This window comes from Loxodonta africana, chromosome 10 (assembly GCF_030014295.1).
Source record: "Loxodonta africana isolate mLoxAfr1 chromosome 10, mLoxAfr1.hap2, whole genome shotgun sequence".
Taxonomy (NCBI): domain Eukaryota; kingdom Metazoa; phylum Chordata; class Mammalia; order Proboscidea; family Elephantidae; genus Loxodonta; species Loxodonta africana.
In genome coordinates this window covers 13,150,048-13,165,135 of record NC_087351.1, presented here as the reverse complement: position 1 = coordinate 13,165,135, position 15,088 = coordinate 13,150,048, and the positions used below count along the sequence as shown (strand labels likewise).

At 48.0% G+C, this 15,088-nt stretch overlaps 1 protein-coding gene and 1 non-coding gene across 5 annotated transcripts in view; both read left to right on the top strand.

Moving 5' to 3' along the window:
• CAPN3 (calpain 3) overlaps positions 1-15,088 on the top strand; it is a 54,891-nt gene that overhangs the window by 33,459 nt on the left and 6,344 nt on the right. For 2 of the 4 annotated variants that reach the window (XM_064292109.1, XM_064292110.1), the window contains exons 6-13: positions 2,641-2,724; positions 3,832-3,917; positions 5,129-5,206; positions 6,401-6,561; positions 10,046-10,215; positions 10,550-10,561; positions 11,779-11,987; positions 13,015-13,051. In XM_064292109.1, the coding sequence (XP_064148179.1) occupies positions 2,641-2,724; positions 3,832-3,917; positions 5,129-5,206; positions 6,401-6,561; positions 10,046-10,215; positions 10,550-10,561; positions 11,779-11,987; positions 13,015-13,051 (837 nt within the window). Of the gene's footprint in view, positions 1-2,640; positions 2,725-3,831; positions 3,918-5,128; positions 5,207-6,400; positions 6,562-10,045; positions 10,216-10,549; positions 10,562-11,559; positions 11,988-13,014; positions 13,052-14,191; positions 14,210-15,088 lie in introns of those variants that run through there. The other 2 variants (XM_064292108.1, XM_064292107.1) reach the window with 2 other exon arrangements.
• On the top strand, positions 4,411-4,481 carry TRNAG-UCC (transfer RNA glycine (anticodon UCC)). Its single transcript has one exon. It is a non-coding gene; the product is annotated as a tRNA-Gly (tRNA).

Here is a 15,088-nt window from a genome sequence, read left to right as displayed (position 1 = left end):
ACTCATGGTCCAGGCGATTTCTCTGACAACAAATTAATAGACAGAAATACAAAAAAGACTTCTTTTATTTTAATTAATTCATTTGTTTATTCAACACATATTTATTGAGCTCCACTATGCACTAGACACTATTCTCGCACAGAACAAAACAGTCTCTCTCCTCATAGAGCTTATATTCTAGTACTTATATTCTATACATGCTCGCTGAAAAATACTGAGCCACGCACAAAAGCATAGAGGAAGAATTAACTTATATTTCTCCATCTAAAGATAACCACTCTTAATATTTGGTATATGTCCTCCTAGGAGTTTTTTAATGTACACACTTAATCTATATTTTTACTTTTAAAACGCCATCACACTGCATGTACCTTTTTGCAGCCTGCTTTCTTCAGTTAGTTTTATATTCTTAATGAGCCAGTAAGTATTCCCCCGTAACATTCTTTTAGTGGCTCGCAATATTCCAACATGTCAGAATTTACTTGTTAATGAAAAGTTAGGTTGTGTCCTTTAAAAAAAAAAAATGTTGGCTATTATTTGTAAATGCTATAATGAATATCCTTAGAGATACCTCTTTGTGTATATCCATGATTGTTTCCATAGGACAGCTTCCCAACAGTGGGATCACTAGGTCAAATGATATGCTTAGGTACTGCCAAAAGAGTCATTTCAGGTGGCTTCCCAGGTCTGGAACAGAGGATGAACAAGCCTCCTGTCCCTTCCTTACCTCTTCCATTCAGCACGGTCTTAGGTCATCTGACGACTGAGACCTGGGAGAGGCTGAAACGCCAACACTCTGGCCCCGCCGTATCCCTCGCCCTGAGAAAGTTTCCGGGAACACAACCGAGCATAGCTCTGGGAAGTTCCTCTTAGATGGGTTGTGTCACCAGACGAAGCGTAGCCACAGAAGTCCTGTCTAGTCTCACCGGGCTTCGGTGATCCCACTCCTCTGCCAAGGATCCTCTGTGGATATTTCTGAAAATAGAGTAGCTCTCTCTACAACCTCATTGTTGTTGGTGTTAGGTGCCGTTGAGTCAATTCCAACTCATGGCAACCCCATGTAACACAGTAGAACTGCCCCATAGGGTTTCTTAGGCTTTACAGGTCCAGTAGTGGCAACACTAGGGTTGGTGTCACCCAGTTTGGTAACTCATGGTGTCACCCACCCATGCTAATTACTACAATATTGTAGCTAAAACATCAGAAAATATGACAAAATCAGCGACTAATAAAAACACCAGCAGCAATGTCTGACAGCAGTGTAAACAACAGGGCTTGCCTATAGTGCGTGCAGACAAAACCACGTGATTCGAAGCGTCATAGGAATTGAGTAATAATAACAGCTCTGACCAGCGTGAATTAGAAGGTTCAAAAAGTAAATTAGCATAGAGTTTTAGTCTTGTAGGTATATTGATACATGTAAGCTGAGCTTATGAAAAAAATTTTTATTGTAACTAATGATAGGATATTTTAATAAAAAATAATAAATTTCTGCTGGAACACTGCACAAAAATTTTACAGACATTTTACATCACCCTCTCTGACAGTGTCACCCAGTGCAGTCCGCTGGGAAGCTGACTGCCTCATCTCTCTCCTGCAGAGCCACTGGATGGGTTCGAATCACCCTTTCAGTTAGCAGCCAAACATTCAGCCACTGCACCACAGGGGGCCCTCTGCAACCTTAGACAGGTCACGTCTGAAGAGACCTCTCCTCTGCCCTCCTTGGAATTCTTTCTCTGGGTGCTTGTGACTTTCGATTTCTTGAATGTCATGTTCTAGGTGGCACAAAGCGTTTGTGCTCAACTGCTAACTAAAAATTTGTGGTTCGAACCCACTTAGCAGTACCGTGGAAGGTAGGCCTAGCAATCTGTTTTCAATAAGATTACCGCCAAGAAAACCCTATGGAGCAGTTGGACTCTGTAACACAGGGTGTTGCCATGAATCGGAAATCAACTCGACAGCGACTAACTACAACAGGTGAGTGTGGAGGAGATGACAGGATGTGAAGAGAAAGGTTATGCACGATTCCAGGACTAGTAAACCCTGAATGGGCTCAGGGGAAGGGGGAGCCCAAGTCGAGGGTTAGCCTCCATCTACCCCGCTTCCTCCCGTAAAGGGCTCTCTGGGTCCCGAAAGGAGGGGCAGGGACACTCTGACCCAGCTCACATCCTGGCATCCAGCTGCTCTCTGATGGTCAGAGCAGAGCTTTCTCAGGGTGGCCAGCTCCAGGAAACCATTCCCCCGGGGCTGTGTCTTCTGTCTTTCTTGAAAAGACCATTGAGGGTCCAACATTTCATAGGAGAATTGCAATCTACCTTCATCCTAGTTCCCCTTCTCTTAGACTTCTGAGGGTCATTTAAAGCAATTAACTAATATCCGTGGCTCAGAGTAAAGTTTTTTAAACCTGTGAAATCAGAGGGTACATAAAAACAAGTAGTGAGATTCTTCTTTATCTGTAGCTATCGCTGGGTTGATTTGCTTTTACACTTGAATAAATCTGTAGCCCGGCTGCTAAAAAAAAAAGTCCAGGAGTTGTGAGGCGTGTTTTCGGGGTGTGGAGCGGTCCTTTCCCTCACAGAACCCCGGCAACAGAACTTCTGCTTCCCACCCCTGACAGGCTGTCTGGTTTTTACTCCACAGACTATTGTTCCGGTTCAGTATGAAACAAGAATGGCCAGTGGGCTGGTCAAAGGTCATGCCTACTCAGTTACAGGGCTGGAGGAGGTGAGCCTGGCTGGGGCTTTGTGGGGCTTGGGGAGCTACTTCCTGAAGTCAGGGCTTAGCTTTCTATGCTTCTTCACCATCTGCAGAGTGCGCCTCCAATCAGGGGTTCCACTTAAGGTTCCAGCAGAGTGTCAGGGATTGGAGGGGCTCATCTGAGCTGGCAGGGGAGACTTGGTGGCACGGTGGCTAAGTGCTCAGCTGCTAACCGAAAGGTTGGTGGTTCAAACGCACCCAGCGGCTCTGTGGGAGAAAAGACCTGGTGATCTGCTCCTGTAAAGATCATAGCTTAGGGAAACCCTATGGAGCAGTTCTACTCTGTCCTATAGGGTTGCAATGAGTCAGAATCGACTCGACCGCACACAGCAATATGAACTGGTAGAGTTGCATCTTGCCACAAGATGGCGCTCAGTTTGTCTTTGTTCTTGGTGCTATAGACGGCAGTTTCCCCAACGTTTTCAAGGAACAAACAGAAATGTCACTTTGGTTTTATGAAATTGACCTCATGGGCTCTCAGGTTTCTTGTTCTCTCACGTTCAGTTGCAACGTTTTGCTTCCTCAGGGACTTCTGGGGTTTACTGAGTCATGTAGGAGGCAGGAACCTGGTCAGTCCCGTTGCTCACAGCTGGGCAGGTCGTGCTCTGTACAAGGGATGGGCAGAGAGGGGCAGTGTGCTGCATCAGCCCATCGCGGAAGGTGGGAGGAAGAAGCACCTTTCTCTAATTGGTCCATCTAGAGGGGATATCTTTCTGTAGCTCTCTCCACCAGTAGGGGAGGTTTATCTAATCACACGAGACACCAAATGTGCTAGCAGGGTCCTACTATGTCTGTCCCACCCCTTCCCCACAGAGCTCATAATGGCTGGGTTGTTCCCTGGAATATCACTTCTCAGGAGATGGAGAGGTGACAACCAAGCCCATGATCCCTGCAGACTCAGTCCTAAGATTCTCGCTCTTACTACTCCCATTCCATAGGAGGTTCTGATTAATCCCCCCAATCAGGGTCAAGGAGGAAGGACAGTGCTCCCGTAAGGGATTCTCTCCCCATCCTTGTCCCAGCCCTTTCCAGACAGAGGCTCCAGAGCTTGAGAGCTTTTTCTTTTTGCCCAAGACCCTGTTCAAAGATGAGAAAGTGAAGCTGGTGCGACTGCGGAACCCCTGGGGCCAGGTGGAGTGGAATGGCCCTTGGAGTGATGGGTAGGTGCTGGGACCCCATGGCGGGGGACAACACAGTATGGAACAAACCTGGATTGGGTGCCAAGCCATGAGTGCTCCCACATGCTTGGTCTGAAATCACCTTTAAAATGAAAGATCAGTAGAGGAGGGGCACAGGTGAGTGGGCTCCTGGAAAGGGCCAGGAGTGAAGTCAGGGGAGTCAGGGACCCAGAGAGCTTGGTGACTAGGTGGAAAGTGGACTGGGAAGGAAGATTCTAGAAAGCAAGAGACAGGCCCAGGCTAGAGGGGAGCCTTAAGGCAGGGGACTGGACTGCGCAAGTAACTTCCCTTTTTGGAGTCTCTGTTTCTTATCTGTAAAACAGGAACAATGTGAGCACCCACCTCATGGGCTGTTATGAGGAAGAAAAGCGATCATGCATGGAGAGTACTTAGTCAGGCCTGAGTTTTCCTCTTCTGGCAGTCCCCATACACAAGCACATGGACCCATTTAAAGAATTCTATCACTTAATGGGGGGCAGCGGTGGTTCAGTGGGAGAATTCCCGCCTTCCATGCGGGAGACCCAGGTTTGATTCCTGGCCGATGCACCTCATGCCAAGCCCTGCCAGTCAGTGGAGACTTGCCTGTTGCTACGATGCTGGGGGGAAGTTATTACAAAGGTTCCAGGAAACTTACAAAGCCTTAGCCTTTACAGTCACACCCCCAATCTCTGGTTCCTAATTGCCTTTACTGAATAGAGACAGCCTCTTGAGCTCCTCTTTCATGCCCAAGAGAGGGATAGCAGGTGACCATGGCCAGGGTGAGGCAAAGCAGCACGTGTCTGTGTGTGCCCTTTAGTCCTGTGCTTACTCTTATCCCAGTCAGCCATTCATCCGCTCAGCAGGTATTTACTGAGCACCGAATGAATAGCAGGCACAGATCTAGACATTGGGGAGATTCAGTGGACAAGCACCTGCCTCCACAGGTTGTGATAGATGCTGATCCTTATAGCCAGACTGCCTCTCACAAATGTTCACACACATTCCTTCACTTTTCCCTGCAAGAATCCAAGGACTCATGCCTGCAAGAACTAGTGCTGACTGTGTGCCAGGCCATATCCTACCGTGTGGGTTTAGAAACGAACACAGGAGACACAGATTGGTCAACTTCACTATATTTCTCTGACATCTGCTGCCCCAACCCACATCAGGCCTTCTCTTTTTCCCCATCAATAATTCATCCATTTTCCCACCAGTTGGAAGGAATGGAGCTTTGTGGACAAAAATGAGAAGGCCCGTCTGCAGCACCAGGTCGTTGAGAATGGAGAGTTCTGGTGAGTCCAGGCCCCTGGAGGACCACAAAGGCTCACGGATGGAACCGGGAGCTGGAACCTCAAACCTCAGCCCCATTGCAGAGGCCGCCAGGATCCAGGCCTTGGCGGATTTGAACCCTCTTCTTCTCCCTCCTGCCTGAGGCCCAGCAAGGAGGAGGCTGTGGGGGAAGCCTTATAGGTCACAGTGATGACTGAACCCAGGTCAGCTGCTGTGGCTCCTCATCTGTGCCTGCCCCGCAGCACTCTGCTCTGGCCACTCGTGCTCCCTGGCCTTGTGCATGCTATTTTTCTGAGCTAGAAATCTCCACTTACCATGTTCAACCAATGTCAACCTTCCCTCACTCACATTATTTCTTCCTAGGCTTCAAGTTTCAGCTAAAAGGGAATTTAACCAAAACCAAACCAAACCCCATTGCCTTTGAGTCAATTCCCACTTATAGTGACCCTGTAGGACAGAGTAGAACTGCCCCAGAGGGTTTCCAAGGCTGTAAATCTTTACTACGGAAGCAGACTGCCACATCTTTCTCCTGTGGAGTAGCTGGTGGGTTCGAACTGCCAACCTTTCAGTTAGCAGCCAAGCACTTAACTACTGTGTCACCAGGGTTCCTTGAACTTTCTAAGGGACCCCCTGAAATTCGTATAGGAGTAGGGTTAACCTATGTGTGATACTCCTCGAATTCTTCTTAAAATTGCTTGTTTAATTATCTGTCCTCCATCAAACCGTATGTCTTTCCCCTTTGCCTAGGGGGAAACCCTTCGGCATAGTAGTTAAGACCTATGGCTGCTAACCAAAGGGCCAACAGTTTGAATCCAGCAGGCACTCCTTGGAAATTCTATGGGGCAGTTCTAGTCTGTCCTATAGGATCGATATGAGTCGGAATCGACTCAATGGCAATGCCTTTGGTTTGGTTTGGTGCCCAGGGGCGGGGCATGCTGTAACTTTCTGGAGAATTGAGCTGCACGGCTCTCCCAAACTCAACTTGAGTTCGAGTCATTATTGGAAGAGATGACAGTTGGGAGTGGATACATCAGAACTGACTGTGTTTATCCTAAAAAGGAAGGGCTGGGTCCTCCCTGGGACCATTATCACGTTCCTCTGAACTGTTTTGTTGGGCTGTGCCAGCCCTGAAGCCTTACCTTTCCCGCTGTCTCCCCATCTGCTTCTACATGCATCTCTCTCTTCTAACCTCTCAGGATGTCATATGACGATTTCATCTACCATTTCACAAAGCTGGAGATCTGCAACCTCACAGCCGATGCTCTGGAGTCTGATAAGCTCCACACCTGGACTGTGTCTGTGAATGAGGGCCGCTGGGTGAGGGGCTGCTCTGCCGGAGGCTGCCGCAACTTTCCAGGTGAGAGATGCTCTTGATGGGGGGGAAGGTCCAAGCAGAGCAAGTTCCAAGTAGAATAATACTAACGACCATTCATTGAGTCTGTACCAAGTTCCAGACACACGCTATCCTATTAAGCCCTCCCCCTCTTACTGAGAAGGAAGCCTCCATGCTGAGGAATTCGCAGCAAGGAGCTGTCTCAGAACAACTGGAGACTGAGTTAACATCTACTGCAATAGTTCAAGCTAGAGATGACGAAAGCCTAGACCAAGTCAGTAGCAGCAGAGATGGAGAGGAGAGGGCAGCTTTAGGGGAGAAAATATGTGGCAACTCAGGGAGTGACGGGGAAGAATGAAGAATGACTCCAAGATTCTTGGTTGAGGAGCAACAGTCCAACATATGACACACAAGAGAAAAGCACGCAGTGGTTTGTTTGTTTGTCTTTAGGGGCTGGTTGTGGGGTTGTAGTGAGGGGAGCTCAGTTTAGAACATAGAAAGTTTGAGGTACCTGTAGAATATCCGAGTGAAGAGAGATGTGTAATAGAGAACCGGATGCACAGATTAGAACGGTACTTGGTTAAACAATGGGAACTCAATAAATAATTGTGGAGGGAAGGCAGTGAGGAAGGGAGGGAGAGAAGGAGGCAGTCAGAAGAGAGATGGAGACTGGGATATGCATCTCAGGCATCGTCAACATGCAGGTTAGACGGTGGACGTCAAAGAGATTGCCTAGAGCGGCAGTGTCAGTGGATTAGAGAAGAGGGCCTAGAACCAAATCCTGAGGACCAACAGCATTTAAGAGGCAGATGAGGGAAGTGAAGCCATCAGTAAAGATTGAGAATGAAAATTCAGAGAGGAAGGAGGAGAAACAGGAGAGAATGGTGTCACAGAAGCCAAAGAAGGAGCAGCAGTGTTAAATGCAGAAAAGAATCCTGTGGATAAAGTCTGGAAAAGGTCCATTCATTGTGGCAGTTAAGAAAGAGGTCATAGGGGAACTTCACCGCTTCAATTTCAGCGGGAGGAAGAACAAAGTGGTCTAATGAGGGAGGGGAGATGAAAACTCTGTAAAGCCATAAAGAAAAATGAAGATCCGATACATGCTACAACACAGTACATAACCTTGGAACATTATGCTGAGTGAACTAAGCCAGACACAAAAGAACAAATATCATGTGATCCCATTTATATGAAATACCTAGAATAGGCAAATTCATAGAGACAGAAAGTAGATTAGAGGTTACCAGGGGCTGAGAGGGGAAGAGAGAAAAAATTGCCTAGTGGGTACAGAGTTTCTGTTTGGGCTGGTTAAAACGTTCTGGAAATAGTGGTGATGGTTGCACAACATTGTGAGTATAATTAATGTACTGAATTGAACACTTAAAAATTGTTAAAATGGGAACCTTTATGTTATATATGTTTAACCACAATAAAATTAAATTTAAACAAAGTCAAAATGGTGGCTATAGAGGATTCTCTCCAGAGTCTTGGAACAAGACAGATGACTAGATGGAAACAGAGTCAGGGGTGAGATTGAAAAGCACCCAGAAGGAGCTAAAACGTACATCATATAGTATAACAAACTATGAGTACGTCTTAGCTTCTCTTCCAGCCTGTCAGCTCCTGAGAGAATGTTTTGTAGACGGCTGATGAGCCCTTGTTGAAGGAACATGCGTGCATTTGCATAGTAACCCCCTCACTAACATCATCTCTGCTCTCATCGCTGTAGTTACCGTTGATTCCTCTGATTTAAAAACAGGCAAAGGGTGTTCATGTGCATTTTAAAATTCTGATAGGCAAAAGGCCAGGGGCCTCATATGAGCAAACCATATCACATCCAGAACATTACGAGTGTTGGGGTTAGAAGTTTAGGCTCTGAGGTCAGAGGAACCTAGGTTTGAATTTCTGCTCTTTCACTTACCAGCTGTGAGAACTTAGTAAGCCACTTAACTGTTACGGAATGCAATGGGTTCGCCACTTGTACTCTCGTTAAGAATAACTAAGAGTCAAGCAGGTTGAAAGCACACATAGTTTATTACTTGCAGCAAGTGAGGAGACAAGGAGCTCTGTCTCAAAGCACGGTCTCCCAGAACAAAGGGCTGGAAGAAGTTTTTATGCTACCTGGGAAAGGGGAAGTCATACATATTCATTAAATTCCTGGGAAGTAGCATGTTTATTTATTGTGGGGCCAGGCTAGGAATTAGCACGGAAGTAGCAGATGGACCCCTGCTTCTGAAGTCCAGTGATTTTTAGTTTCTTGGCATGAATCTCAGAGCTTGGGCTTAACTTCAGGTCACTGATTGGTTTCAGCTGGTTTGCCTGAAAAACATTTGTAAGCAGGGAGATTAGGATGGGGGCGGGGCTCACAATCCTGCCTGCAATCTGCTGTCCAAAGTTGCCCTGTAAAAATCCTTCACTGGTACAGCCCCTGGCTTAGGGCCTGTTTCCTAACTGGTCTCATAACCTCCTTGTGCCTCAGTTACTCCATCTGTAAAATGGGGACAATAATAATACCTGTCTCATCAGGCTGGTCTGATGTTTCAATGATTTCATAAGATAATGTGTTCAGCACAGTGCCCAGCGCATAGTAACATGCTGCATTATTAAGAGACAATGGGGTCATCACCTCCTTTTACCATCCTATCTCAAGAAAGAAAGGCTATTATTATCATTATTGTCCTTATTTTTAATTGTTTTATTGTTTCATCTCAGGAAAAGACAACGTTCAGTGCAGTCAGTGAGACAGACACATAATATGCTAATCATGCTATCTAATTTTAATCTGGATTTCTAGACTAACAGCTATGTTTTCTTGAGAAAAACATGTTTTTCGTCGGTGGTCCAAATCAGGATGTGAAACCATACACACCCTGAGGGGTCTTAACCAAATGACCATCTGCGCCCCTCAAAATATACTTACCCAGGAAGAGTGGTATCTGGGTGCTGTTGCCAACAGGATAGTTTTGCAAGATAGACAAAGAAAATACATGTAAGCATCTTGTGACCATGATCTAAGCGTCCAGTGAAACTACTGTAACCACTGACTACAACTGTTGATAATCAGTAACCAATCAGAGCGTGATTATTACAGTATTCATTGATTTTCCTATAATTGCCCTCCCTGTGGTTTGGTTCCTCTTTTTATCCCTTAAGAATACTTACGTAATAAAGCTTCCCCGGGACTACCTGGTTCCATTTTCAATGGGCTACGTAGTTCCCCAGTTGCAATTGTTTTAAACCCTTAATAAACATCTCTGTTTTAATTTGAAATAGCATTCAAGTTTTTCTCGGTGACTGTTTTTATTACTATTACACTAGCTGACAGACAGGAAGCCATACATCCAAGTCAGCGCAGCTCCATCTACATAAAGGCCGCCCCCCAGATAATTAGGCAGATGCCTGCAACCTTTTTCCCTAATGTGCATGGAGCAAGTGGATGCATCATGTCCCTCCCTGCTCTTTCTCTGAGAGGCAGCTCTGAATGTGCGTTTCCTTTCTCGCACCACAGACACCTTCTGGACCAACCCGCAGTACCGTCTGAAGCTGCTGGAGGAGGACGATGACCCTGACGACTCCCAGGTGGTCTGCAGCTTCCTGGTGGCCCTGATGCAGAAGAACCGGAGGAAGGAGCGGAAGCTGGGGGCCAACCTCTTCACCATTGGTTTTGCCATCTACGAGGTGTGTAGTCTGACCTGCTTTAGCCCAGGAAACACACAGCTTCCCAGGGAGGAGGCTTTTAGGGCTCTCTCATCCCGGGAGGTTTCTGGAGGGCTTCTCTGGCTTCCTGGTACACAGTGACCCCCAGAGTGCCTATTGTCAGGCCCACCTGTATCAGACCCTCTTAGGTGTTTGTAACGCCCAGAAAAATCTGGGGGTGAAGGCAGATACGTGGGGGAGTAATTTCTGCATGGACTCTACGATTGCTGGCATGCTGTTCTTGCAATCCTCTTGCTCCCATTCAGATTTGAAATCCACAGAATTTCAGCGTCTTCTTTTTCTGTTTCTTTTCAAGGTTCCCAAAGAGGTAAAGAAGTGACAATGGCCAGCAGCTGTGTGCAACACATCACCTGGGGCGGGGGGTCATGTGTCTGTCTGCGTGCACCGGGAAGCTTCCTGGTGGGGTTTGTGGGCAGGATGGTGGTAGGAGAGAGCCTGCTGCCTTAGCTCCAGAGCAGGTGCCTCGGGGCACTGCATGAGCCTCCTGTACCACCTCATGCGGACTTTCTCCCTTCCCACCAGACTGCCTGTCACACACTTGCACTCTGTCGTTCACGCTTACACTCAGACTCACTCATTCACACACTCATACTCATTCACACTCACACACATTCATATTCACTCATTCACACACACTCATTCACTCATTCACACACTCATACTGATTCACACACTCATACACTCACACACATGTACTCACTCACACTCGTACTCACTCATTCACACACTCATTCATACACTCACACACTTGTACTCATTCACACTCATTCACACACTTGTACTCACACACACACTCACTCATACTGATTCACACTCATACACACTCGTAGGCACTCATCCACACTGATGCTCATACTCATTCACACACTCGTACTCATCCACACTCACACATTCATACTCATTCACACACACACTCATACACATGCTCATTCACACGCATACTGATTCATTCACACACTCATACTGATTCACACTCACACACTCGTACTCATTCACACAGTCACACTCATACTTACACTCACACTCATTCTCACACACTCGTACTCATTCACACTCACTCATTCACACACACTTGCACTCCCTCATTCACACTCACACACTTGTGCACACACTTGCTCACACTCAGTCACTTAGACAAGCACACTCATGCACACCGTCTCACCCTCAGTCACAGACACATTCCGAGGGTGACCGCCCTCTTAGGGATGGAGGAATTACCACCCTCAGAGCCCAGCCAAGGCCCCTCCTGCCTCCTTGGGGTCCTTCCCTAGCGTGGAGGTGATTCACAATTGATGACAGCAATTCTGGTAAGTGGCCCTGAGTGTGGGAATGTTAGGCTTGACCTTCACTTCTGAACCACAACAGAAAAGGAAGAGAAAATGCAGTAGGGAGCTCCAGGGTAGTGATTGAAAGGGGTGACCAAGAGTCAGGAAGGGACCGTGTAGAGGGATTTGAACAGGACAGGGCATGCCCTGCCCCCCCCTCCACCGGGGCTGAGATCCTGTGGGCTCCTCTCTCCCACAGATGCATGGGAACAAGCAGCACCTGCAGAAGGACTTTTTCCTATACAACGCCTCCAAGGCGAGGAGCAAAACCTACATCAACATGCGGGAAGTGTCCCAGCGCTTCCGCCTGCCGCCCAGCGAGTATGTCATCGTCCCCTCCACCTATGAGCCCCATCAGGAGGGAGAATTCATCCTCCGGGTCTTCTCGGAGAAGAGGAACCTCTCTGAGTGAGTCCCAGCCCCTAAACTTGCCCATGGCCCATTGTGGCACTTGGGGGCGTAAGGCAGCTAGACCAGCCTCCTCCAAGAGTCCTGGGACATGTTGACCAGGCTGTGCCTCTTTCCCTGTTCCCACTGGTCACATTGCCTGCCCGCCTACCTGCCTGCCTGCCTCCCTCCCTCCCTCCCTGCCTGCCTCCCTGCCTGCCTGTCTTCCTTCCTCCCTTCCTTCTTTCCTTCCTTCCTTCCTGCCTGCCTCCCTCCCTCCCTCCCTCCCTGCCTTTCTTCCTCTCTTCCTTCCTGCCTCCCTTCCTTCCTACCTGCCTGCCTTCCTGTTTGTCTTCTTCCCTCCTTCTTGCCTGCCTGCCTCCCTGCCTGCCTCCCTGCCTTCCTGCCTCCCTCCCTGCCTGCCTGCCTTCTTCCCTCCCTCCCATAAGCACCCACTATGTTCTAGGCGCTCTTACCCCAAAACCCAGTGCTCTCAAGTCGATTCCGACTCATAGCAACCATATTTTATATATATATATATATATATATATATATATATATATATATATATATATATATATATATATATATATATAAAGTGAAACATTAGATAAGTGACAAGGAGAAAAAATAAAGTTGGGAAAGGGGATATGAAGTGTTGGGGTGATTGAAATTTTAGGGAGAATGGCCAGGGAAGATCAGTAAGGCCACCTCCTCCCTCTTGGCCATCAGAAATGAGCTCATAGGCTCTGCCACTCTGATCTCTATCCCTGAGAGAACACAAGGCCCATGGGTAGATGATTGGATCATGCCTTTGCACAGCTCTGGTAAACCCAACAAAAACCCATGTGCCTGGCTTGGCTGCTGGGGATGGTGGCCTATACAGGGTTGGATCCTGGGGTGGGAAGGGGGGCAATGTTGGTTCCTGGGGTTCTCTTGAGGTCAGTTCTGACTTGGCCAAGTAGCCATGTGACCTGAGGCAATCCTCTCTGTACTTCCTCTTGCTCCTGGTAACACTGAGACCCCCACATGTTTCTGTTCCTCACAGGGGTGTTGAAAGTACAATCTCTGTGGATCGGCCACTGGTAAGTGAGAAGGCTCAGAGGATCACCTTCCCAGGGCCAGGTAGGAGACAGGCTGGTGGTGGAGGAGAGAGTGGGTGTCGGCTGAGGGAGAAGAGGGCTGCGGTGTGCAGGGCAATTAGTCCATGTTACCACAGCTTTTGTGCAGCATGGCCAGAAATTAAGGTCTTGGGGGCGGTCACTCATTCCAAGGGCTGGGATGTACGGAACAGGGTCCTAGAAGCAGTTTGAACAATTAGAGGAAGAGAAAAAGGAAGAACGGATGATGAGAACAGCAGGTAACATTGGATTATGAGACGCAATCTCACATAGAAGAAAACAAGCACACGGCTCTGGGTCAGTGTCAACACTCGGGCCAACCCACCATCACAGGCTTTTGCGTTTGGTTTTAGTATTAAGCGCGTTTGGTTCCATCCTCATCTTTCAAACACTGGTAATCAGTGCATTTATCAGGAGTTGCCAACTCACAGCTTATGGGAGCTGGCGTTCCACCTAAATGAGAAGAGCAGGCGGATGCAGGGATTTGGTGTCCCCACTGGCATATCTGTTTTCAGTTCTCAAGGACACTTTGCTTCAGTGTTGGAGGGACAACTAGAGTGGTGGTGACTGTGGCCACCTGAGGGTGCAGAGACAGCAGCTGCTCTCAGCTCTAGCTGATGACTTAACAGGGGATTGCAGGGTAGCCAGCCAGACCTGCAATTTTACAAAAGAAGCCCAAAATTCGGATTTCCACATTAAATCTCCTTGTGTTAAATGTCTGCTCAAAAAAAAAAAAAAAAAAAAGACATACTATATAAGTCAAACAAAACTCACTGCCATTTGAGTGAGCCACCTTTTCAGTGTATTAGTAACCAACATCATTAAAAAATAAAACATTAGCAGGAAGACCCCTTCCGTTGGCTAGGTCCAATCAGAATAGAGTATAGAACAAAGCCATAGCCTCAGCCCTGGCCGGGCCTTGAGCGAGGAGAAAGTTTTCCTCTCTCCTCACCTTTCAGCCATTTCTTTGGCTCCTTGATTTCTGGACCCCAGAACCTCAATCCAAGCTAAGGACCAGGTCACAGGGAAGCCAAAAGCCACTGGGTTTTCTGGGAACTTGCTTTTCACTTATTCTGCGTTTGCCTATTTCCTTTTCTTGTGCAGAAAAAGAAAAAAGCCAAGGTGAGTGTAAGTGGGTGAGCTGGCTGGAGAGCATGGAGTGTGTGCGCAGGTGCACCAGGCAGCCGCCTCCTCCTCCCCTCATCCCTAAGCTCCTGTCGCAGCGTGGGAATGTAGTAACAACAGCTAATACTTGCCCAGTGGAGGCCGTGTGCCAGGCACTCTGCTAGACGCTTACGTGGATCAGCTCACTTAATCCCCACGACAACCCTACGAGATTACTGCTACCATCACCCCATTTTCAGAGGGGGAAACAGGAACAGAGAGCTTAACTAACTTGCCCAAGGCCACACAGCCAGTAGGTGGCAGAGCCAAGGAGTCTGGCTGCCCACCTCTCACACGAGGGAGGAGAGGATGGCCAACTAGTCAAAATGGGCCTGAAGCACCCTTTCTATCTCAGAAGTGGGTTTGGCTAAGCCGAAACTTGATTCTCAGGGCAGTGGGTTTTATTCCTCAGGGTACAGTGGGATAGTTGCACGAGGGCTTCTGTGGAGTCCGGGTAGTCTCGCGATGCCGGCTGCATGCTCTGTAGACTGGGTGGCTGCTTTCCCTTCTCTCTTTTCTCTGTCTGCCCCCCACACCTTTTTTCTCAGCCTTCTCCTGGGGAATGGGTGGTGGAGGATGCGCAGAGGGCCAAGTCACTGCCAGGGCTCATTTCTAGGTGAAGCTTGTAGCAAGTTCCCTTTTAAGAAGCGAGCTCTCACCCTGAACCAAGCTACGAAGGAACCTCCTAAGTCCCGAGCCTGGTGCAGAATGTCAGCACCCTCAGGCTTCTGCTTGCTGCCTGTGTCCAGAGGGAGGCTGCCCTTCCACGGGCAGAGGGAAACTTCGTCTGCACAGCGCCAGGGTTGGCTCTCAACTTGACTGTTTAAGGGGGAGGAA